Here is a 27,219-nt window from a genome sequence, read left to right on the forward strand (position 1 = left end):
AAATCGCTACGTAGTAAACTTTTGAGACGGGTAGTTCTAGTAGCCTTAATACTGCCGAAAATGGATGCAATGCCTTAGTTTCTCATAACACGTACAGGTACGCGTTAAACATGTTGAATAGTTTACATATGATGTTTTCAAAAAATATTTAAAAAGTTCATAGCGAAGTTGTGCAAAAATTGTAGCGTTTTGAAAGAAAAATATATTGTCCTTCTGTACATGAACAGTACAAAAAAAATCTTTACTGTGTACTTTTTTCATGATGTGACATGATGTATGATTGTGCCAAATCTTAGGAGTCATTGTTATAATTTTCATGAAAACTAGTTTTGAGATCAGTCTACGAACCTGCATTTGCATCAGTTTCGAATTGAACTCTGAAAGCACTCTTCAGATGCTGCAATTTTGAAGCAAGTATGTAATCCCAGTTTTGTAAAATGTACCCTGGGTTGCAGATCTGTTACACTTATTGCTGGTCATCCGTTTTGATTTAATAATTTTTACAGTGGTACTGACTTATATCATCCTAGAAATATTCAAACATTACACAGCCACATCCGGTGATCATTCACCCTTACTATTAATGACATGTGTAAAGCACTATCCGAGGCGTCATATATGGTTACAGTATGTACAAAATTCTTCCAAAAAAGGAACTGGTTTAGTCTGATGTATCCCCTTCGTTTGTCCGTCTTTCTCTGTAAACACACAAATACACATTACAATTATATACCACAACGGTCACTTCCGGTGCGTTATATTCGTTTATTTCGTTATATAGAAATATCGATACGTGCCATTTTTAGTAGACTTAAACAAGTATCACAGGAAATTACAATGCTAAATAATATCAGACCTGGTTCTACTGTGTAAGAGAGAACTAAAATGTACGACACTCCTGTCACCACTTATTTCCGGTTGAAGCGGAATTCTATTACAAGTTTACACAAATGTATTAATCGACTCCATGATCCCAAAGAACCATTTAGAAATTACACTTTGTCCAAAAACACTAAGTAAATGTATATACTTCATTACTATTTAAAGTATTACATTTTAGTCGCAATCTAATGGTATGTATGTTTAGTAAATAACTGAATAATTTGATATATGCAACCTAGACTATTTTGAGTACACCTACGATGAGAAAAGAATTGCCCTCGGGGCATTCTAGTAGCATTGGATAATCAAACACTATCACATATCTATAAATCTTTTGTTAATGGATCCTTCATAAATGTACATACCTCTGGTCTGCCTGGGCATATTCACTACTAAGTGTATTTCGCACTTCTGTCAAAACATTTCCTAAGTCATTTTTTCCGTTCCATACATTTTTGTCTCTAGACTTTGGGTCTTGCTCCGCAAGCCCTATTCCCCATATCTTACCGATGGGACTTGCCATCACAAACTTCTTTGGATGTGTTAAGATAATCTGGCTTCGCAAGTCTTCATTCTGTGAAAACTAAAAAGATAATATACACTTTTTAATAAGGTGTTGATAGTTTGTAGAGCTCTAGATGGCTTCGATCAAAGCGAGACTGATATTACGAGGGACGTTCAATATGTAATGTTACTCGATATGTAGTTCCGTAACCGCTTGTTATTATGTCTCCCCCCTTCTGGGGGAAACAAATTGTTTTTGCCCTGTCCGTTCGTCCTTCCGTCCGTCCGTACGTCACACTTCATTTCCGAGCAATAACTGGAGAATCATTTGACCTAGAACCTTCAAACTTGATAGGATTGTAGGGCTGCTGGAGTAGACGATCCCTATTGTTTTTGGGGTCACTCTGTCAAAGGTCAAGGTCACAGGGGTCTGAACATTGAAAACCATTTCCGATCAATAACTAGAGAACCACTTGACCCAGAATGTTGAAACTTAATAGGATGATTGGTCATGAAGAGTAAATGACCCCTATTGATTTTGGGGTCACTCCATCAACGGTTAAGGACACAGGGGCCTGAACATTGAAAACCATTTCAGATCAGTAACTAGAGAACAACTTGACCCAGAAAGTTGAAACTTCATAGGATGATTGGTCATGAAGAGTAAATGACCCCTATTGATTTTGGGGTCACTTGGTCAAAAGTCAAGGTCAAAGGGGCCTGAACATTGAAAACCATTTCTGATCAATAACTAGAGAACCACTTGACCCAGAAAGTTGAAACTTCATAGGATTATTGGTCATGAAGAATAGATGACCCCTATTGTTTTTTGGTGTCACTCCTCAAATGTCAAGGTCACAGGGGCCTGAACATTGAAAACCATTTCCGATCAATAACGAGAGAACCACTTGACTCAAAATGTTGAAACTTCATAGAATGATTGGTCATGTAGGGTAGATGGACCCTATTGTTTTTGGGGTCACTCCATTAAAGGTCAAGGTCACAGGGGCCTGAACATTGAAAAACATTTCCGGTCAATAACTTGAGAACAACATGACCCAGAATGTTGAAACTTCATAGGATGATTGGTCATGCAGAGTAGATGACCCCTATCAATTTTGGGATCACTCTATCAAAGGTCAAGGTCACAGGGGCCTGAACATGGAAAACAGTTTCCTATCAATAACTTGAGAACCTCTTGACCCAGAATGTTAAAACTTTATAGGATAATTGGACATGCAGAGTAAATGACCCTAATTAATTTTGGGGTCACTCTATTAAAGGTCAAGGTCACAGGGGCCTGAACATGGAAAACAATTTCCGGTCAGTAACTTGAGAACCACTCAACCCAGAATGTTGAAACTTCATAGGATGATTGCTCATGCAGAGTAGATGACCCCTATCGATTTTGGGGTCACTCCATTAAAGGTCAAGGTCACAGGGGCCTGAACATTGATAACCATTTCCGATCAGTAACTTGAGAACCTCTTGATCCAGAATGTTGAAACTTCATAGGATAATTGAACAGGCAGAGTAGATGACCCCTATTGATTTTTGGGTCAGTCTATTAAAGTTCAAGGTCACAGGTGCCTGGTCATGTGAAATAATTTCCGGAAAATAACTTGAGAACCACTTGACCTAGAATGTTGAAACTTAATAGGATGATTGGACATGCAGAGTAGATGACCCCTATTTATTTTGGGGTCACTTGATAAAGGTCAAGGTCACAGGAGCCTGAACAGTGACTTGAGAACCACTAGGCCAAGAGTGTTGAAACTTAGCAGGATGACTGGACATGCCAAGTAGATGATCCCTATTGCAGCCAACCATCAGTGTCTCTTTGACTTTTGCTCCTGACCCCTACTGACTTCTTGCCTATACCACTTTGCATTGGGGGAGACATGCGCCTTTTTGCAAAAGGATCTTCTAGTTTTTAGATGCGGTTTTCAGCACATTATAGAACAATTTATTGGCAACACAATGTTATATAAATTATAAAGATTGGTAAATTCAAAGTAAAAATATAATCATTTGAGTGATGTGTACTCGGGTATACTGGACAACTTTATGTCCAAAATACTGAGATTGTAATGTGCAGTTCCTTGATTCTACTCTTCAACAACTAGAACTATAGTTCAATTTTCAGTTTTTACAGATAAAACAAATCATGATATTCACAAAAACATATGAAAACTAAACTAAAAAAGTTTATAACAGTTTTAAATTGAGTGTGTATATTTTTACTCGAAAAATGATAAGGTGAGTGCAATAAGCCTCTGCAATTTTGTCAGGCGCGATAATCATCGTTTAAAAAATTCTTGTATTTTAAGCTGATACTAGTATCTTAATTCTCGATTGCGAGAGTAGTTCTTACAACTTTGATTAATCGCTCTCAACACCCATTCCAGATGAAATCAACCTCGAGTTTAGATGTTTAGTTGTGTTGTAAAATTAAAAATGCAATAAATAGTTTAAAACAAACGCAAACGCATCATAAATTGCTGTACCTCGTAGAAAAATGATAGAATTTTGTGATTTTACAAGTAATTCTATTTTTCTAGACTCTGGATGCCCAGGACAAACCTAAATTATAATTATGGTCCAGTATACCTGAGTACACCTCACTAAAATGATTATATTTTTACTTTGAACCTGCCGATTTTTATAATTTATGTAGTATTGTGTTCTCATAAAGCAAATAAATTCTATATATAATATATATATTCTATAAATTCTCTATAAAGGGTAGCAATTATTACAAAAAATGGCAAAATAAATAACATAGTAAGTAAAGAACAAAATTTATTCTGTTTACAGTATAGCAATTGCAAAATTCAAGAGTATGAAACAAGGTAGAAACTATGCATCAGATCTTGTTTTTAAAACTTTCTTTGTCATGAAAACACATGACAATCTTGTCATTATGACTTTTAAACTTATTTTGAGACATGACCATTTTACAGCTGTAACTTCCATCTAATTTTTACAGCTGTATTTTTGAGACCTGCATGTTTTACATTTCAACTGTATTTCTGTTATTTATTCACTTACAGGTCTTTTACGGCTGTAGTTTCAAAATACAGGTCTTTTACAGACGTTTTACAGCTGTAAATCAGGTCCTATTTTCGTACAGGTTATTATTTCTTCATTATCATATTTCTAAATGTTGAATTAGTGAAAACGTAATAAAACTTATGGTTACTGACATCTAAAAAATTTCCGAGCGATGCGTTGAAAGTAACAATTAGCCATAGTTGTGAGTGAGTGGCAAGTAATAAGAAGTCACACGCCTAAATCACCCGGCCACTGAAGTTATATTTCAATTTAACAAATGCCATTTATACTTAAAACACACCAGTGCATGTTTGTACATTCCTAAATCTAAGTGCAATTATAACAGGAAGATAACCTTAGCCATATTTCCATCTTTTGCAATCTGGAGGCGGTGACTTTTCCATACGTCCTCTTTGAATCCTTTTACTTCTCTTCCCTTTTGTTGTAAAAACTTAGGATCTACACTTGTTAAAATCTCCTCCGCTTTCTCAAAGTCTTTGAACAATTCTGGAATTAGTGATTATGTTTTCCTATGAAACTATCCTAAGATAGTGTATTCAACAGCATAAGTTGTCTGAAATTTGAGTGAACATTCGAACATATCATAAGACGTTGAAGAAAAAGTGATCTTTGCTTTAAAACATTTAAGTAATTGCTGTAGCAGCCACAACATTTTATGTCTATAAATATAAAAGGATGGAATGTTTTGTCATTCATTTTTGCTCGGACCGGACTCTCATTCAAAATGTAATCATAGTTTATAAAATATTTAGACAACTTGAATTAAAAACATATACAGTATATGTAGTTACAATGTATTATCATCCTTACACAAGCACATATTTCGCCAGTTTATTGTCATACCTGCTTTCTTGAACATCAGATACTGTTGCACACTCCGAAATATTTGACCATCAGACCAGAAGTCGGACCTACGGCTCATAGAGTAAATTCCACTCTCAAAATATAAGTAGTTTTCATGTTTGTTACTGTCGTATTTATGACCTCTTGTGCCCCTTCTCTCTCTCGTATTTGGATTGGCAGCATCTTTCGACAGCTTATCAGTATACATCTGTATAAAATTTATTTAACTGATCTTTAAAGAAAATGCGTACATTGAAATAAATATATCAAAATAAATGCACAGAACTGTTCCTTAAAGTATCATCACAGACGGAATAACTTCGCTTCCTTATGGTAGTAAAGGCAAAGGCAACGATGTTCGTATGTTAATTCCATCTGCTAGATCATTTTATATTATTTAAAGAAGTGAAAGAAGTTTTAATATCGGGGTAAAAATGAGAAAGTTATTGATATTTCAATATTTGATCGAAGTGGTGGCCATATGTTTTCAATGACAATGTTAAACAACATGGCAGATTTATTAAATTTCTAGTATATATTTGAATTGTATTTACTTATTTCTGAAATAAAATGTCTCTACTTTTTCCAGCTTCAATGGAAGAAATTACAATGTTTTACATCTTACCCTCAAGAAACATTGGAAGTTCAACTATATAAAAAGGTATTTGTCAAATAAAAACTTCAATAGTTTGTAAATGACGTCATTAACACACTAAGTGGCTGCTTCTATTTTCTGAAAATTCAAACTGCCATATATTTTTCAAATGTGGTCCGAGTTTTGAAAATTCTTTCAGAATTATGAAAGGCTTGAAGATGGCTTTAATATAAAACTAACTTATTGTCTGGCGTTCCTTGCCCTTTAACGGTATACCTTCTACGTGTAGAAATGAAAGTATGTACGTGACAGGATTTCTAGATTTGGTAATGTAGCTTGGTTTAAATTTCAATTCAAAGGCATTCTATGGACGTCTTTTGATGCGAGTAGTGTTTACTTATGCATGTACATTGTTAACAAAATTGATATATTAGGTAGTTTACGTTGATGGTGTACCGAAACACAGGCCTTAAAGTAGTCTGTTGGCTGTGATTGGTCTTTCATACACTCGCTTTCATGTAAAATGATCATAACTGAACATTTTTGTCTTTATTTCATTCCAATTCGCCTGATGTCTTACTTATACTACTTACTTTTCTACCTCTTCCGTCAATTGTGCCACGTTCAACCAAAATGTCATCTCTGACCTCCGTCAAAACATATCCTAAGTAGTTTTTTCCCTTCCAGGTAGATTCGTCCCATGCACGAGGCGAGGTTTCTTTCAGTCCTATACCCCATGTTTTGTTAGAAGGGCTCGCTTCAACCAAAATTTTGGGATGTGTGGCGATTAGCTCTTCCAGTATTTTCTTATTTTGGGAAAACTGAAATGAAAATAAAAAAGCAGATCAAGAAGCGTAAAAAGACTTAATTGTTCACTTATTTACATGTATACACTTTAATGAGAAGATACGTGATACCGACAACATGTAATGTAGTCTAGAATCTGCAATGTGTCCGCGTCTCTCACATTTTAAAAGTTCATTATTAATACCATTTCCCCCAGGTTTGAAAATATCATCTCTGTTTAAAGCTTTAGGTTATACTCGTAGATTGTTTTATTAAACGATTCATTAATTACATTTAGAAAAGAGGTCGGTTCATTTATAGCAACTAAAACTTTTCAACTTAAGAAAGTCTTTTCAAATAAAACATCTCTGAATCATAGATTCACATACTTATTTATCCAAACACCAAATGAATATAAAGACGTAACCAATATATTTGAAATTATGTTTTTCTATAGTATTATACCTTTGCTCTGTTTCCTTCTTTAGCAATTTGTATACAATTTTGCTTCCATGTGTTTAGGTCAAATCCTTTTACTTTCTTTCCAATCTCTCTGATCCTTCCTGGATCTGTACATTTTAGTACCTCGCCCGCAATTTCTAAATCTTCGAAGAGAACTGAACAGTGCAAAAAAAACAAATATCGTTTTTTGGAATGTCATATAGCAATGTTAATATTTGCATATTAATCGTTTAAACCTTTTTAAACACAAACTTTATCAGAATATGTTCTTTCAGATATGGAAAAGTACGTAGATATAAAGATATATTTCAAAAAAGCCATACCTGCTTTCCTGTACGTCATAAACTGCTGACCGCAGTTGAATTCCTGATCATCAATTGTAAATTTAGATGCATACCATTGACTATAAATGTCACTGCTCTTACTGAAGTACACAAATGTTTCGCATGCTATTTTGTGATCTCGTTTTTGAGACGAAACATCTTCAGGAAACTCGTCTTCGATTTCATCATCTCCATCGAAGTTTTCTACATAGGCTCTGCTTTGCCAATTCCCCGAACTTTCTTGATCGCCTTCTCGCGATGAGGCGTTGTACGTTTTCGCATGCGCTTGTTTCTTGTTAAATTCCCCATTTTCATTATATTCCTCATCAGAAGAAAAGGCGTGCCTATTTAACGACATTCCATACGATGATCTACCTTTTAGTTCCGAATACATTTCCTGAGAGCTGCGCTCATTTCTTTCCTCTGTATACCTTCGATTATCTCCCGTATCAGGGAATCGTATGTTTGGTGTACTGACCAATTCACCTTGTAACGTATATGATGTTTGACTGTTAACGTTTAGTGACTGTTGTGACCAAAACTGATCAAATTAGCTTTATTGTGTGTCCTAAGTGTACGATAACAACGTGATTAAAGAAATATATGCAATAAATAGGTAATAAGATTGTTTCATCTTGATAAAATTGTAAAGAAAATGAAATAGTGATAAATATTACGTTATGCTAAAAGAATTATATTATTAAAATGTCACATTTTTTAACAAGTCTTGTAATACCTTACAGGTAGATAGATACAAAATGTCGATAGATATTCTTTATTTCTTCTAATAAGAAGAGCATGCTATTTACAAAAAGTACAAATATATGCATGTACAACGTTACAATGACATTATAAAATACATATTTACAATATGTATGGGTAAATATATATCACTATGTATAATTTGTCGACTATAAACAAATGCGTTTTATGTTATAGGGCGGAAACCGTTTCCAGTGTCAAAGCCAATGCGATTTTTACCTTTGACCTACTAACTATTGAACAATCTAAATTATCTACTGACCACATTTAATCATCCTTTGAAATTTCATCATTGTGCAACTAAGCTCTTTCTAGTGGTTGATCGTAATCCAAATGGTTTACTGACGGAAGGGCGGACCGACCGACCGTCTGACAGACAATGAGCCAAACTTCGAAGGGAGAGGGATGTTTGCATAATGTTTAATGTATGGTTTATTCCAATACTAATTTATCATTCATCAAATTCTACAGAAGATACTTCAACAACCAAGCAAAATGACAGCATACTTGAGTTCAATTTCAAATAATATCGATCTTTCCATGAAGTAAAGTATTTTCCTTCTTTGAAGCATAATCTAATAATAATAAAAAAATAATAATATTATCTGAATCTAAAAAAAATCATTTTGAAAGTACTTCAAGCATGTTGTCTTACAGAATCTTCCTGGTTATCACTCTGCGGTTCAACGTCATCGATGTTTTCTATAGAGGAGTCAGAATCTTTGAAAGAAATGGTCTGAAGATTACCTGAACAAAAATAATAATTATCATATCACAAGGAATTACAAAATGTGAAGCAACTATATGCGTGCGTGCGTGCGTGCGTGTGTGTGTGTGTTCGGGTTTAACGTCTTATTCAACAACTTTTCAGTCATATAAACGACGGTGTCTACTTGGGTGGGTACAGTGCCCATTTTATAGAGCTGCCTCACTGGAATATCCCGCCGTAGACACGTGACATGATACCCCACCCAGTCACAATATACTGACAGGGCTGACCAGTCCTAGCGCTATCCTCTTAAAGGCACTCGCTACAGTTTTTCCAGACGGGTCGATATTTACCCCAACACCGTGCCAATTTGGTTTCGATGTAGCTCACTGCAGACTTGGTGCGGTCTTCTGCGCATGCCCGGAAGTGATTATCTAATGTCGCGTACGGCAAATTATTGTATGTTCGCATGCATTTAATGTACAAAATGTTAAATATATTGACAAAAGGTTAGGGTAAGTATCACCATGATTACAAAATATATACATTTAAAGTACTTTTAGTTCAAATTGCTTCAATCCGACATATACTGGAGTCTGTTATTTATTACCAGCGTTCAAACTCTGCATTGAGTCACAGCTGTTTCTAATCCCGTACCGTACCTGTACCGTACATTCGTAAACTACAGGTTTTGTTAAAAAAAAGGCGGAAACTTTCATCGTTCTATGCCATCAAAATGCTTCAGAAACAACTTAAAATCCGCTTATTAAGAAATCTGCCGTTTGATAATTTCATATATATATTTCTAAGTCATTTGCTCAAACACTGAAAGAGTATTTCGTACCAACCTGCGTTGTATAAATGCCCGCCACACCCCACCTCGTTGTAATTTGATTTAAGCGAAATCTAATATGGTGACCTATCAATTTTCTTTTTGTTTTAGATTAGGTAGACATAACCAAAGGTATGTGCAGAGTTTGATTAAATTCTATTATGTGAAACTCGATAAAATAGCAAAGTACCAACTTAAAACTGACAAAATATGCAAAAATAGCCATTGGGTCTGCAAACAAGTATTCCTTTCTTTACAAAATCATGTTCTTTTGATTTCTCTGAGCATGTTTCTAATAGATATTTTGTTTTCCGTTATAAAAATGCTTAGATAATCAAATTTATGCTGATTATTGTACTTTACTGAAAGATATTTTAGGATTACAGAAATTTTGAAAAATGTTTAAAATAGCACCATATCTAGGGGAAAATTAAATTGAAACAAAGCTGGTGACCTAGTATTTTTATTTCATTTTTCAATACATCTTAACATGATCTTTTAATACAAAACATTTCATCAAAATCTATTATTGAGAAAAAAAAATACGAAACTGTAGCGAGCGTCTTTAATGCTGAGCGCCAAGCGAGGAAGTTACTAGTACCATTTTTACGTGTTTGAAATGACGCGACCGGGAATCGAATCCACGACCTCCCGCACTCGAAGCGGGCGCTCTACCACTAGGCTACCGAGGCGGTTGTGAAGAAACTATTTTAATGCTATTAAAGCTTAAGGCAGCAGTAGTTAACATGAAAATTTATTTCTGTAACGTCTACAGTAAAATGGATTGTGTACACCTCCCTATTCAGCTATGGAATGCTACCTCTTACACATATGTTTTGCATTTATTTTGTTTTTCACCAATTTATAAAACATGCGGCGTTCATCATTTATGCAGCTTAGTAAAACCTAAACATTTCGAACCAATGACACAATATCTTTAAAGTAAGGCATTAACCATCATCATTCATGTTCAACAGAGTGTTTGCACTGTAAATCCGAAACTTCGACGGATAATGTTCTTTTTATACATTTTTGCCAAAATTGTAAGTTTGTTTTATCAATTATAATGAAATGTGCCAATCCTCGCGTTTGCGCGTAATTACGTTCTCTGTGAGTTGTGATCCTCTTACATTTAAGTTTGTCACAGAATCAATTTAATACAGTATTACTTTGTACCATTGAGCCTACGTCGTATGTAAATTTACTTTATTGCAAATGTTGTTTTACGGAAGAAACTTAATTAAGCTATGATTACACACATCCTTTGAAACAAGGAGTTAATCTGAATAACTATTCCGATTGCCATTTCCGAATCAGGAAATACGTCCACCAAGATGTTTTCTCCGTACAAATATGGACAACAGAATTCTTATACAATTAAGTTTGTTAATAACTAATTGTGAGCGTCAGGATATAGCATTTTAATGACATTTCTTTTCTACAGTTTCTATTACAGGCTGTCCTCTCATAAGAGCAAATATTTTAGATCCGTGAATGTACAGAGCCTTGCCCACAAGAAGGAAAAAAGCCATAGTTTTATGTCACTTATTACTTTCTTAGATATTGCACAATTGTCATAAATCGTACATGACCCTCGTACATACAACATACAAGAACATGTAATATCAACATATATTACTAAAATCAAAAGCGCATGAAGCTTTTGTCTCTGCTTATCAAGTGTTTACATCGAAACATGGCAGATCAAATATCAACTGACAGTCAATTTTAAATTATTAAAACAATACAAAGACTCACCAATCTTTTCGACGTGCTTGTTTTTTTCCTCTGAAGCTCCTGATTCGTCACGTCTCTTTTTGAACCACACAAAACAAAGAAAGAATATTTAAAATTTCACGATATTAATTACAGTAAAGACTGTCTACAGTGACCAATCTTCGGAGAATTTCAAAAAGGTCACTAGAGACAGGGAGTCACTATGTACAATCTAGCTGTCAAAGGTCGTAATGTCGGACATGCTCTGGTGGAAAAATCTAATAGCACATTATTATCCCTAATTTCACATATATGTACACTGATCCATAGACAAAAAGGTAGGCTGGGCTATGCATACCCAGGAAAGATGTACTGGCCACTGTGATACTAAAATACTGTTGAAAGTAGCATAGAATCCAATCAATCCAAACATTTGTAAGTTACTAACAAATACTTTGATTGGATCATAATAATTTCTATGCATCCATTTTCTACAGTTGTGTAATTAGGATATTAAATGCAAATTTTAAAAGGTTAGTTTGCACAATGACAATATTGTTTGCAACTGAAATGATGACAGTTTGCACAGCAACGGCCACAAAATACAACAAAAGACCATGTATGCTTGCTGGTTGTCCTTCGGTAAAAGATCATTATTAAGGTCCAAAATACCGTTTTGGGGGAGAAAATCATGGCCACTATACACATCAGACAAGGAGGCGCTACAAACAAGCCAATTTTAATGCGAATTTCTTTGGGAGGAAATTAAAACGGTCACTGTAGACAGATGGTCGCTGAAAACAGGGGGTCACTAAGACAGTCTCTATTGTAATTTTGTTTGTTTGTTTCGGGTTTAACGCCGTTTTTCAAAAGTATTTCCGTTATGTAACGGCGGGCAGTTAACCTAACCAGTGTTCCTGGATTCTGTACCAGTACAAACCTGTTCTCTGCAAGTAACTGCCAACTTCTCCACATAAATCAGCGGTAGAAAACAAATGATTAAAGACACAATGTCTTTTATCAAATCGTCACGGAGAACATACGCCTCGCCCAGGAATCGAACTCGCGACCCCGCGATCCGTAGATCTGCGCTCTCCCTAATGAGCTAAGCGGGCGGGCTGCTATCAATTATTGAAAAGACATTTTTGTGTAGTACATGTTTGTTTTGAACTGTGATAAATTGTTCTTAACGTTCATCCCTAATTATGGGACAAAGCATAAACACACATAAGCGTCATTTTAAGAAATACTTATCCGGCGACGGCCCATAACACCTTGTATTTGATACGCTCTTGCCTCTTTGAAACTGAACTTAAATTATTTAAAAGAAGAGAAAAGAGAAACCCGTACATTCACTTCCTTCACAGCAGATTTGCTAGACGTTATAGCTTTTTCATTTACAGTTTTGCTGCTTTGGTGTTTGTGCTTTTGCAATTCCGTCTCTCCTAATTGTATCTCCTGAAAAGAAATTCACCATTAAAATAAGACGAAAAGTTACTACGTCCTTAAAGTAACAAAACTACTACAAAGCAAGACTAAATACAGTACGAAGAGCCTTCATTCCATATCTTGTTATTGTTGTCTTTTCATTGAGCACGTTTAAAAAAATAAGCGTGTTATAGTATTTTCTGACTTGTTTAATGCCTTGTTTTGTTGTTTTTTGTTGTTGTTGTTTTCAGAATGGTGACTTTAATGCAATACGTTTGAAAACAGACTGACTCCTGTTAAAGACTGATTGTGAGAATCACATAGACTTACTTATTACCATAAATTATACTAACATAAGTGTGTCAGAAAGGCAACATTAATATTTTTGGACTAAACGATAATCAGTAAATGTCGCACAGTGGACTTAATTTAGAAAAATGCAAGACGTTTATTACAATTCTTCTGCTCTCTAGTCACATAGTGTGATAATTTGTTCTATTCTTTTGCCTTTTTTGATGCGCTCAAAATGAGGTGACGCCGTTTCTTTCGTTATTAAGATTCTAATCCCGTGAACATACATTAATAAGTCCTTATCAAACCACAGTGCAAGTTAAGACAGCAGTTTGCAAAATTACTACTGTCACTCTGATTTAAATACTTGTTACTGGAACGTAAACCCAAGGAATGTACGCTATCTATTTTTATATTAGATTCTGTTATCTTCCTTTTTCCATAAAAATATATTTAGCATATAATTTGTAAAAGAACTTTATACATGGTTTTCGCTCAGATTTTTTTCGGGTTGTGTGGCATTTCTGATATTCCGGAAAATGATAAACAATATCTATATTGTTAATAAATAACGAAAAAACAGGGATCATTTCTACTTGCCACAGACATTCATCCTGTGACGTATGGCGACTGTAAGCAAAAGCGTTATTATGTTTTTGGGCGGAAACCGTTTCAAGTGGTAAGGTCACGGTAACTCTGACCTTTGACCTACTTGTAAATTCTAAATCATCTACTGGCCACATATAAGCATCCTTTGAAGTTTTACCATTGTGTAGCTTAGCATTCTCAAGTTGTTGATCGGAAACCAAATGGTTTACCGACGGGAGGAGATAAAAATATATATCTCTTCTTCGAAGGGAAGGGTGGCATAATAATGCTTTATGTATGCTAATTCCAATACAGATTAATTATTTATCATATTTTACAGAAGATACTTCAGAAATACAAATAGCAGCAAAGCAAAATAACTGCCTACTTGCATTGACTGAGGAAAATACGCAACATTTCTCATCTTTGACATAGTTACATTCTATGATTTCCATGATCCTATTGGACCAAACGTAATTATCAAACTGAGTTCAGCCTCTTTAAAAAGACTGTCTGCATATCCTTAGCTTTTCAAGAAGTAAAGTATTTTCCTATAAATCATAACTCTTCTTGTAAAATATATAGCAGTAATTATTTAAATCTAAAAAAAGTCCTTTTTAAGTACTTTAAGCATATTATCTTACAAAATCTTCCTGGTTATCACTCCCCGGCAGTTTTACGTCATCGAAGTTTTCTTCAGTGGAGTCACTATCATTGGAAGAAATGATCTTAAGATTACCTAAATAAAAAATAAACAGCATTATATCACCATGAATTACAAAAATACTCAGGAAAAGCAACGAGTACTTGATGTTATTGAGGCTAATGACAGCATCTGAAAAGATCATAATTTGTCTCTCTGAAGCTTACAGTATGATGGAGGATTTACACAACCCTAAATGAATGCTATCTCTGCAATGCTTTTGTTTCTCGCCGATTTGCATAAAGAAAGAAAACATCTTTGTTACAAACACATGTTCCCATAACATGATTTACCAGAACTGCAGTTTTTGTCTGTATTCACACAGAATATAGAAACAGTATAGCAAAAGCTTTGATGTATTACAGATTGCCTTTCTAATTCACACGTTTGTAAAAGTAACTGTGCCGCAGGTATACAGAAGTACTGAACGATATTTATTCCTATTATCTACTTAGTCGTCAGGTCGTTCGACAACAAAAAAGAGAAATATTTAGGTATCAGGAAATCAATGCTATATTCCAGGAGGCTTTGAAACTTAATTACTAACAGACTATATGTTATGGAAACGCATGAGAATGTTTACGTTAAAATCTGAAAAGAGTTTGTAAAGCTTTACTCGAGGTAAATTGTCATAATTATAAATATCCAGATTTAACAATCGATAAATACACAATACTGTGTATTGGTACAGACAGTGGGAAAGATTTTATTGCCAATGCGACCCGGGTTCGATTCCCGACACGGGCATCTTTTGTTTCTTGGTTTGGCGTTTTTAAGATAGTTTTTAAACAAAAACTCATACTCGAATGCTCATAATATGTCCAAGCTTTTAGTTATATTTAGTGGAAACTCTGACATTTCTTCTCCATATGTAAGTTAACTTTGCAATTGGCTGTTCTGAGGGTCATTCAAGAATTTGTGACACTTTAGTACATTCAAAAAGGTTTTATTTTTAATATTTAAAATCTTAAAAACAGTTAAAATCACATGAAATATTCACTACCTCTCGACTAGTTTCAAATAACTGTCACCGTTTGCCATCTTCCTATCAGAAAATAAGTGTGCTAAGAATGATATTTTTCCATAAAATGTGGACAACAGGATTCAAATACAATTCAGCTTATTACAATCAGTTGTTAGCGTCAGGATATAGTTTTTTAAATGACAGTGACTTTTTTACAGTTTCTATTATAGGTTAGCTGACTTCTCATGGGAGCAAATATTTTAGATTCGTAAGTGCACACAGCTTTACTCGCAACATACAAGAACATGTAACAGAACATATGTGACTTAAAGAAAAAGAGCATGGAGATTTTATCTCCGCTAATCAGTATCGAATCATTGCAGATCAAAGAATTTAAAATTAATTAAATCAATACAAAAACTCACCAATTGTTTCAACTGTCCCTTTTTCTTCCCCTGAAGCACCTGATTCATCACGTCTCTTATTATCCACACAAAAACAAAGAAAGAATATTAAATATATACGCTATGTTTCGTGTATGCCTTGTCTGTTTGTGTATTTTTATAAGGAAAATTACAATCATTTATTATTAAATAAATAGTTTTTTTGTTCATGGCATGTTTGTTTTGAATCGTGATCAATTGTTCTTAACGTATAACATAATTATCAGACAACGCGCATAATCACAAATCAGCGTCATTTTAAGGAAAACGTATCCGGCGACAACAGTAACACCTTGCGATATCTTTTTCATGATTTTCTCCACTCTTAACGATTTGCAACTGAAGTTAAAAAAGAAGAGCTTATTACGTCCTTAAAGTAACAAAACTACAACAAGAACAAAATCATATATCCAGAACGAATAGCCTTCATTCCATTATTCATTACTGTTACATGTTGTCACTGGGCAAGTTTGGAAAACATACATTATACTAGTATGTTTTGACATGTTTAATACCTTGATTTTGTGTCTTAGGCAGGTATTACATAAATATTATTTGTTTTCGCAAAAAGATTTTAAGTGGTTTTCAAAGGTTTTTTTTCTGTTATTTGTTTTTGATTTGGTTTAGTTTAACCTCACACAGACAAAGTTATAGGTCATACGGCGGCTTACCAGTTTTGATGGTGGAGGAAGACCCCAGGTGCCCCTCCGTGCATGTATTCAAGTTTATAATTATGTTTGATGCATTTGGTTAGTCGGGGTTGAAATATATCTAATTAAAATATAGTTTTATTTTCAGAATGGTGACTTTAAGTTAATACATTTGAAACTACTAACCATTCCGGACAACTGCAAATATAGACCAACTGCTTTTGACGACTGAATTTGAGTATCAAAAAGTCGTACTAATTACTAAGAATTATATTAACATAAGTGTGTACGAGAGTTAACATTAACACTTTTGAAAATAATAAAAATTAGTAAATGTCTTACTTGGTATAGAAAAGTGAAGCACGTTTCTATTATTTTTCCTTTGCACTCAAAATTAGGTGACCCCGTTATTTCGTTATAAAGATTCTAAGATAATGATTTTACATTAAAAATTCCCTAGCAAACCAGTAAAGGTTAAGACAGTATTTTCAAAGTTTCTGTTGTTAGTCACATATTTAAAACCTCTTACTCGAGTATAAACCCAAGGAATACAGTCGATTTCTATATTAGATTTTGTAGTCTCCCCTTATAAGTAAAGAAAGTATTGTTCACAAAAGTATCATAGAAAATGATTTAGCACAGAATATATACTGGAAAGAAAGATACGTATAATTTTCATACAAACATATTTATTTAAGTTGTGTGGCATTTTATTCCAGATATGCTATTTTGTTTCAACTACGATAGTATTTATGTGGAGAATAACATAGCCCGAATTTTTAAAGATGTTATCTCACTTTTTAATTTTCCTAAAAATGATTGTTGGCGATATTGCGTATCACTGGTATTTTATGTAACAGATTTTTTTTTTTATTTTTGTAAAACCTTCTAGTAGCTAATACATCTTTCTGGGATATTATTTGATTCTTTTTCGTAGCCGAATTAAGATACTATATAACTTTTCAAACTTAATACTTTGCACCATCTTCAATGCTGTATCCGTGGCTGGTTGTTTTAACAAAGATTTGGTCCACTTACTACTGTCTTTATAATTTTACCTTATAATAATTCGGTCGTAAAAGCATTATATTTTGATTTTTTCAATCAGAGATAGTCGAGACTTAAGGTAAAGTACTTACTTCAGTTTCTGTAATCTTATTTTCTCTCTTGAGTTGTCCTGTTTTCTCCAATGACTCCTGAAATGCCGCCCGTTCGTCAGTTTTACTTTCATATAATAATTCCTGCATTGGAAAGATACTGTCGTGAATAACGTAAATTGTTCACTATTTATATTTACAAAATATTATGTTGAAAAATATTCGGGACGAACTTAAGTAAAATAATAGGTTTTCATCAAAGAAAATCAATCAATTGTTAAGCTCAGAAAAAAAGACAAAACAAATAGATTTGTAACGTTTTAGTGCCATGTACTGGCATCCACACACAAATCCCGTCGGTGAAAAGCTAGCTCATCACCAAAGGTGATTTATTGCGCCTATATACTGTCATTTTACTCCAATGACAATTGACAGGTTTACAAATTTGCATATTAATGGAATTACTTCCCTTTATGCATTCAGTAATCGTTACAGATTTTTTAATGTACTAGAGGATTATTTTTATTATCTTCTGAAAGTGTAACGGTATAGGACTTGAATAATAAACATTGAGAAAAATGTGCAGCCAGACTACCGTTCTGATGCTCTACCGACTGAGCTACCCGGCTGCCTAGATACTTTCTCCCCGTTTAATATTCAAGTCCTATATCGTGACATATTTCCCCACCAATTTTGAAATTCGTCCTCCAATTTTGAAATGCGTCCTCCAATATCAGCGGGTATTTGATATATAAGCAATAACAGGCGTTGTAGACTAGCCAGTGTAATGCCGTCACGGCCCCAAGTTGCGTGCCAAATTTCACAGGTTGAGAAAGATGTGCAGCCAGACTCGAATCCGGGGCCTTGGAATACCGTTCCGATGTTATAGCGACTGAGCTGCCCGGCCGCCTCAACACTTTCTCCCCGTTTAATATTAAAGTCTTTTACCGTAACAAAAGCCTTCTAGTATGTTGATAAATCTTTCTGGAATATCTCTTGATTCTATTTTCTAACCGATTTCGGATTATACTAGATAACTTTTCAACATTAATACATTACTGTCGGATTCAGACTTAAAATTAACAAGTATTTTAAATCTTTTAATAGAGAAATTAAAGACTAAAGATAAATTACTTGCTTTCGTTTCTGTATTCTCACTTTCTTCTTAGGGCTGTTCTGTTGTTTCCTCCATTGACCTCTGGAATGCCGCCCGTTCGTCATTTTCACTTTCACTTAATAATTCCTGCATGGCAAACGTACTTTCATGAAAAACATAAATTATTTACTTTTTGAATAATTGCATTTATAAAATAATATTTTGAAAAATATGCGAAACGAAGTTTTAATAACTTAATCAGTTTTTATCAAAGAAAACTAATCAAGTGTTATGCACTCGAAAAGACAAAACTACAGAGGCAAAAACTCTTATATGTCCGTCATGTCTTTTTAACTCCTTAAAGTATTGCTAACATCTTGGTGACTCGAATAAACTTGCTTCTAGAAATATTGTTATATCCCCCGCAGAAGGCGGAGTGATTTAGGTTTTGCGTTGTCCGTTCATCCGCCTTTCCGACTGTCTGAAAAAATTCCGGTCGTTCAATTTTCTTTATTTAACTTTACTCCTGAACCTGGTTTATATTTTGTTGTGAAAAATGTATGTAAATACCTCGAGTTCTTTTACAAAAACAAAGTTTGTCATTGACAAACTGACCGATTCTTGCTTTTAGAGAAAGGAATGTTGTGACAAAGTGCTATACCCTGTATACATGTTTCTGTTTGTATTGCATATACCATGGATTATTTGCCTTCGTTAACGTTTGCTATGACTGTTTGTTGTTGTTTTGTACTGACTACACACCTGTCGAATTCAGACTTAAAATTAACAAGCGTTTTAATTTTTTCATTAGGGTTGTTCGAGACTAAAGATAAAGTACTTGCTTTCGTGTCTGTAGTCTCACTTTCTTCCTTGGGTTGTTCTGTTGTTTCCTCCATTGACCTCTGGAATGCCGCCTGTTCGTCATTTACACTTTCACTTATCAATTCCTGCATGGCAAACATACTTTTATGAAAATTGTAAATAATATTTTTTATAATTGTTTAAAAATCCACATATCTGTACATAACAAACTCGTCAATTGGTTGAATTTAATTAAACTTCTTTCATTTTTTTCTATGAACATTTGTTATCAACATGTGGAGTTGTGCCACAGCCGGTTACCCATATCTCCCTGGTCACCCTTTCCCCCTCCCCCAATCCCCACCACACACATTTTTTCCATGAATATTTATCAACATGCACAGTTGTACCCTATCCCCATCTCGCTCCTTCATCCAGTCACCCCACTACCCCGACCGTACACCCCCACTCCCCCCACACACACAACTCTTTTTTTTATTTTTTATTTTCCACCAATATTTAACAACATGTGAAGTTTTGTACCATCAACCCCCACCCCCACAAAAATCATTCTTATTTTCTAAATTTTTAAACCCTCCATGAATAGTTATCAACACTTCCCGGTCACCACCTACGTTCCAGATTGCTTACTTGATTGTGCTCTTTTAAAGACATCTGTTCTTTAAAGTTCAAATGTCATGCAATTATTTGCTTCTTAGTAACATCTTGCTTACTTGATTGTGCTCTTTTAAAGAATCTGTTCTTTAAAGTTCAAATGTCATGACATTATTTGCTTCTTAGTAACATCTTAAACTTTTTGCCGGGTATATTTCTTTGCCATTCCTCACCACATACCCATTCGGCGGGGGATACCAATTCATCGAATTTGCTTGTTAAATTAATAATGAATTTGTTTGGTTGCATTTCCGGTGGAATTGCTTCGTTGCTATACGATTGCTGGTTGTTTTAGAATTAGGAAGCAGTTTTACCGTCCTTACCATTGTTCATTCACCTACTTACCCACTTAATAATCTACAGATCTAATCTTTGAATAAACCAGTATAATTGTTGAAAATTAAACGATTATTGCTGGTTGCAAGTAGTTTTTGCAGAATTTCTATTTGCTTCCAAAATAAATACGAAATATTTTTGTTGCAAATATGTTATATTTATTGTTCGAGGAATAGGCCCGCATTGTGTTTATAGACCTGTGAGGGATTTGTGAACCGAGCGAGCGAAGCGAGCGAGGTTTTCAAATATCCTCACTGGTCTATAAATATCATGCAGTCCTATTTCGAGAATGATAACCGACTTACTTACATGCTCCTTTGTTTTAAACAATAAAGTTTGGTTTCGGGTTTGTAAAACGTTATGTATGTATGATTAATAAACAAATAAATAAAAGAATATACAACACCATATGCTTAAATTTTCGGGTACTATTAATATAGCAAAATGCCCAACTTACTGTTCACCTGTTAATATGCTTGTCAGCAATTAGGACATAACATTTTGTATTGCATGAAAAATCCGTGCACATTTGAACTTTGTTGAGAAAATTATAGTCTCTTTCTGAAGTCAGCAATGTGTGTCTTGTCAATAGTGAAAACGTTCATTCATGCCATGGATTTGACATGGATTGTATCAGCTGTGTATTTTATCAGGTTTCGGAAACCTTTCAAGAAACTGTAAATTTACTTTGTTTGCTACTCATATAACGCTAACGTATACATGTATTTTTATAGATTTATCATTATACATGTATTACTATATGAAATGCTTGACATCCGTAATCCAGTAAGCTGTCTATCCGGACAGCACGTGTCCATGACGTGACATATAAATCGCGCAACTGTCTTGTATATTCTACATCTACATCTACATCTACATCTACATGATACTTCCAACAATCATTAACGATTATGACTGGAAGGCGCTTGTCTGGCCCGTGTTTAAAATGAGAAAACTCATTAGGTGCAAAGAATAAAATTACTACAGGTGCTAAGTTAAAAAACTAGTGAAGGAAGTTACTGCAGATGTATCAGTGGCCAGCCGCTCAGCAAATGTTGAGGCTGGGCTGGACTGTACATATGGAAGGCATCATAGTTGATTGTTACGGGGAAGAAGGAATTTCATGTGGTATGAGTACGGGACTGTGGAATTAGGTAGTTTCAGTTCTGTCGGAGTTAGATGGTTATGGTCGACGCATACATGATTTGTTCGATTTTGTAAAATAGATGAGAGAAGATTTGTATGCGCCGTTGTTCTAAGTTTGCCATTTAGGGTGTTAATATCTGGGTTACACTGCTTGTATAGTTATAGTCGTTAAAGTAAACGTGCAGCTGATCTTTGCACTTTTTCGACTTTGTATGAGGGACTTTTGCCAGGGGTGCAGATGGATGACAATACTCGAGTTGTGGACGGCCATAGGTGTTATAGCTTTCCTTGACCTTTTATATTTCTTTTGATGAATTAAGGAGAGTTGTTTGCTTTAGAGAAATAGTAGTTAATATGTTCAGACCAGTTTAAGGTCTTTAGTAAGTGTAACACCTAGTATTTAGCGGTATCGGATTTCAGTTCCTTGTCATGCAGGTGTAAGGAACATGACTGGGTTTCGTTGCGAGTAATTTCAGCACCTCACACTTGTCTGGATTGAATTCCTTGACCATTCCTGTTCCACTTTTCAAGGCGTACAAATCTTTTGTAGTGTTTGGCATCAGATGAGGACTTGACTGTAAGGTATACTATGGTATCATCTGCAAACAGTCTTGCCTTACTTCTAATAGAATCTGGTAGGTCATTAATGTAAGCCAGAAAGAGACAGGGCTATTTTAAGGTAGGATAATTGAAGCAGGATTGACACAACTCCCTCAGGTATATCATTTGAATCAGGGTATCTTATATACACGTATGACATAGGCGTATGTACAACGGGATCCTGGGGATCCCCTATTTTTTAGAGTGATGGCCAACTTGCGCTTTGCCCCTCCCCCTCAACTTTTGACCCAAATAACTGATATTTTTGTCAGAAATAACAGTAGATAAATGGGGAAGTAGCCACCTGAGACAGCGTTTAGTACTGATAAGAATTTGATGTGAAGTGTATTGTCAATTTCTTTTGGCTGTCTTGGCTGTCAAAAATGTTCAAAGAAAATTTGGATAGGTTTAGCCGACCGGTCCCTTATTGGCCCCCAACACTGCGATCGCTCTTAAGCCAATGGATGAGTATACACCGATTTGGGTAAGAGGAGAAATATATCACTGTTTGTGCTGATGATGATCTAGGGATTTACGCTAAGCCCTTTTATCACAAGGGTAACAATCAGTTTATAGAGTGAAATTATTGAGTGAACACCATTTGTCAATCCTAATCCGGTCTATGGATATCAGTGCAATGAAAAAGTAAGCTGTCTATGTTAAATGCTATGCATAATAACGCAGTCATGCATCTAACAGTCCTGAAATCGATGTCTTTGAATTTCTTGTATTTCTAGATATTTTCCCATACTTTGACGCAGATATATATTGGAAGCAGAGACTGTTCTCTTTCCAGCAACAGTTTTTTCGTGGGTTTTGACTTTTTCAAAATAATCGTCTTTTGTTGATAAATTTCACCACAAAAAATGTCACACTTTCTCCAAGGCATTAAACTGATTTAACCTTTACATAAATTTCTTTTCAGACGGCTAATCCTTGTATTAATTACGCATAATTGTTTTCTTACCTAGAGGTAAAAGATGCATGGTTTTCTCGAGATACTATGTCAATAATCACATAACCCTACAATAAAGTATTAGCGGAGTTGACTCCTTTTTTCCAAATATTTTACCCAGGATCATATGTTTTAGCTCAAATAGCTCCTTTTCAGAAAATGATACTACTATGTTATTTTTTTCAGACTTTACTTTGATATAGTTAACTAAATATATATTTAAAATAGGCACTTCCTACTTGAAATTTGTATTTTTAGTTCCACTGCCTATATGATGATGTATCAAAAATATTAGCTACATAAAATATAAATGGTATTAATACTTTTTTAGAGATTCTTAAACTTTTATTTATCCTGTTGTAGTTGCACATTGTATACCAGTAGGGGAATTTCCCCTTTCGGGGAATCCATTTATGGAAACTTGTTACTAAATATAGTATTTACTAATTTGTTTCCCCTTCGGGAAGCAGTATCATCATTTTTCGGATTGTTTCTATCAAAAGTTGATATCACGTTTCCTGTTCAGGGAGTATGGAAAACCCCAGTGGATGACTTCGAGAACGGGAAGTTACCCTTACTGATTACTCCGATCGGGGTAAAATAATTCGATCGATGTAATATACCACGATCGGGAGATGTGCCCATTCTGTATTCTAGTAGTCACACGTCTTGGCCATGTAAATTCAGCTGGATAGGGTTTGTAACTTGATCGAGATTAGCAGTAACATTAGAAAAGAACAATATCTTTTTGAAAAGCATGGGTTCATATTTTAAGCTCACTATGATGGCACATTTTATCACATAAGAAAGGCTCTTTCACTCAAATATTCTATATTTATGTAATTGTGTTACAATCCCATTTAAAATAGGCCCCTGTTATTAAATGTGTCACTGAAATTAGCTTTTCCAAGGAAATTTTGGTTATATCTCCCTTTTGAATTGATCAACCCAGGAATCTCTAAGACAATGCAATAGCTTAAATATTTGGCATTTATAGAGGGCTTTATATCTGCAAAGATCATTATGTATAGTTTTCTGTTCATTGTATAAACTGAATGAGTGTTTTGCTATATTCAATACCCTTTGAAACTCGTCAATGCGCTTTTCTTAATGTTGCATCATGGATCATATCTTGAAAAAAACATTTGGGATTGTGAAAAATGGAAATATATGTTCTTAAATATCCCACCCATTTCAACTACTTAAAAACTTCCCGGTAACGTTATAAAATATATCCGGATTAATAAAGTTCGATACTTCCTAAAATACATGATGGAAATTTACGTTCCATGTAAATTTTACGGAAAATCGTTACTCAACTGAAGTTTTGCGATTTTATCATTTGTCAATATTATTTCTGTAAAATAAATGGTCCAGTTTCATGAAGCATTCGAAGATACCTCATGAAAATTATACTGAATAGTCCCGTTTTAACATTCAGATAAATCCCAGCATATTTTGTAAAAAATAATTTAAATGGTAAAATTTTACTGCAAAATCAGTAATTAGAACAATTTCAATATATTTTTATGTAAAACTGATCGAATATTATATCTAAAAGACTTTTTTTTGAAACAGGTGATAGTCTTATTTACCCAGTCACTCACGCGCGCACATTTATATTAGGTTTGTCTTTTAAATGTGATATAGGAATTTCTCATGCTTCTATTGTATTATTTTTAAACAATAGAAGCAGGACAGGTCTGGTAATTATAACAGACCTCTTAAGGAGGTAGGTTACCTTGTTACAAGGGTAAATTCAAATTAGTTGAACCGCAGCATCTTTTGTATTTCGTGTAATATGAAGTTTTAACAGTTAAAATCTCAGTTTCTTTGTCTCTGTCCCTTCAAGTTCAATTTTTATCCAGGTTTGAAGAACATGACCCTCCGAAGGTATTTCATATTGAAAGAAGAAGGAAAATACGGATATTTAACACTTTTCAGAGTATTTTAGTTTCATTGATATCCGTAGAGGTCAGCATAATCTATAATTTCACTAGTATGCACGTTAGCTTTCTAATATAAGCTTAAAATGTATATGTCGCGGGGCTCGTGTTTCCATGGTAACGCATTTTCTCTCAGTTTCAAACAACTATGTATAAAAATGTGGGTTTTCGACGGCTTCAGTGCCGTTCTGTTAATGACTAACATGGAATATTTGGGTAATATTATTAGCAAAATGCCAAGCACTATACATGGTACCCTATTTTTCTTAAAGTTTAAAGTAACCATGGCAACAGAGATGTTTAAAATGGTTTATATCTTGCTTTTTGTCGTAATTTCTTATAAAATAATATTGAATAAGATTATCTTTCTAGTTGATGTAGCTTTAAAACATATTATTTCTAACGTAAGTTATATTTTCGTGTTGTCTGCATTTATTCAAACAAATTTCTAAGCTTAGAATACTTACAGCAGTACCCCTCGTCTGGCATTTTTCATGGAAAAATCGTTCAGCATGCTACTTTTATTTTCATGGATATTGTTGAAATGAAAATAAAAAGCCGAAGCTGTGTTTCTTAAATAGACTAGTGTCAACGCTTTTGAATTTTACATTTAGATACATAGGTCACGGGCTTCGTTTCCATGGAAACATCAATTCAATTCAAGAAACCACAATTTTCTACTGAAATTTGAACAATTTTAGATCTTCGTTTTAGTATATAAGTAACAAATTATCAACGGAACCTGTAAAATAGGTATTACAAATCAAACTGCTAGATTTTTTATTTGAAAATGGCCGTAACAAGTAACCTTTCACCCAACTATATTCCAAATAACATTGGTTACCATCATCCATTTTCTTACATTCCGCATAACGTTTCAATATAACTACATAAAAGAAGCAAAATATTGATTATTATTCAGAGCAAAAGACTCGTAAAAAATATTTCAGCAAATAATGGTTATTTGAAAATAGTTTGAATAAAGAAAATGCACAGAATTACTTACTTTCAAGATAAAAGCTATTAATTTTGCGCGGTAACTGACACGTAACGTCATGACGTCAATGACGTCATTTTAAGGCAACATTGTTTTGAAGCGTTTCTGCGGCAATTTATTCATTATTTCTGCATTATTAAACCATAAAGCGTCAGATCGAAGACAGGTCTATGATTTGTTTTCAGAAGAATGAATATACAAACACATTTAGTTTGTCGTAAACGTCGTCGTAAATCGTCACGCTAGCTTCCGGTTGGACATGCGCACATACAAATATAAAGGTAACCTACCTCCTTAAGCGGTCTATAGATTATTTATAGACCTCTTCCAAACAAAGGAGCCGGTAGGTAATTGTTGTTACATGATATTTGTTGCTAAATGGTTGCTGACCATCATTCAGATAACATTAATGGTTGCTAGCATTACTGGTTTCTATCTGCATTCGTATTCTAGGGGCTGCCATTTATTTAAACCGCAGTTCAAACAGAGCAGATCACTAGTTGTAAGATTATGCCTCACAATTAAATTCTATTAGTTGAAATCTTCAGTCGTTTCTTATTTCATTTGTAAGTTATTGCTTACAGCACCGTAAAATAAATCTTTTGAACTACAACCTTCCTCTTTTGCTCTATTGATTGACGTATTCGCTTTAAGTCCCTGTATGTCCGGCTCCCTTCATTACATGATGCTATATCACAGTCTATTGCTTTAACTTGTTTTTCCATGCATTCTTCAACTATGATTTTGTATTGTCTTGGTGATAACATTGGCTGCATCTGGAAGATACAAAATCATTTAAACGTCTTACATAAGTAAATTGTTGACGTAACATGTGTTATATATACAATAGATATACATACATATTACATACCGCCTCGGTAGCCTAGTGGTAGAGCGTCCGCTTCGAGTGCGGGAGGTCGTGGGTTCGATCCCCGACTGCGTCATACCAAAGACGTAAAAAATAGTTATAGTAGCTTCCTCGCTTGGCGCTCAGCATTACGAGGATAGTGCTAG

The 27,219-nt window shown here is 34.5% G+C and overlaps 3 protein-coding genes across 3 annotated transcripts; all 3 read right to left on the minus strand.

Moving 5' to 3' along the window:
* Window positions 1-475: 475 nt before the first annotated feature.
* Window positions 476-7,973, minus strand: LOC123537288 (uncharacterized). The gene is made up of 7 exons (XM_045320960.2): window positions 7,471-7,973; window positions 7,151-7,302; window positions 6,493-6,720; window positions 5,305-5,512; window positions 4,796-4,947; window positions 1,248-1,465; window positions 476-698 (listed from the first exon to the last, which is right to left on the minus strand). The coding sequence occupies exons 1-7, from the start codon at window positions 7,862-7,864 to the stop codon at window positions 662-664; spliced, it is 1,389 nt and encodes a 462-aa protein (XP_045176895.2). The 5' UTR covers window positions 7,865-7,973; the 3' UTR covers window positions 476-661.
* Window positions 7,974-8,846: 873 nt separating this feature from the next.
* Window positions 8,847-18,874, minus strand: LOC128546077 (uncharacterized). Its single transcript, XM_053527859.1, has 7 exons — window positions 18,792-18,874; window positions 17,696-17,813; window positions 15,889-15,943; window positions 14,441-14,535; window positions 12,840-12,947; window positions 11,532-11,586; window positions 8,847-8,979 (listed from the first exon to the last, which is right to left on the minus strand). Exons 1-7 carry the CDS (start codon window positions 18,872-18,874, stop codon window positions 8,870-8,872), a joined length of 624 nt encoding a protein of 207 aa, XP_053383834.1. The 3' UTR covers window positions 8,847-8,869.
* A 265-nt stretch (window positions 18,875-19,139) lies between these two features.
* On the minus strand, window positions 19,140-26,982 carry LOC128550106 (uncharacterized). Its single transcript, XM_053528266.1, has 2 exons — window positions 26,820-26,982; window positions 19,140-19,696 (listed from the first exon to the last, which is right to left on the minus strand). Exons 1-2 carry the CDS (start codon window positions 26,979-26,981, stop codon window positions 19,451-19,453), a joined length of 408 nt encoding a protein of 135 aa, XP_053384241.1. The 5' UTR covers window position 26,982; the 3' UTR covers window positions 19,140-19,450.
* Between the last annotated feature and the right edge of the window lie 237 nt (window positions 26,983-27,219).

This window comes from Mercenaria mercenaria, chromosome 17 (genome assembly GCF_021730395.1).
Source record: "Mercenaria mercenaria strain notata chromosome 17, MADL_Memer_1, whole genome shotgun sequence".
Lineage (NCBI taxonomy): Eukaryota > Metazoa > Mollusca > Bivalvia > Venerida > Veneridae > Mercenaria > Mercenaria mercenaria.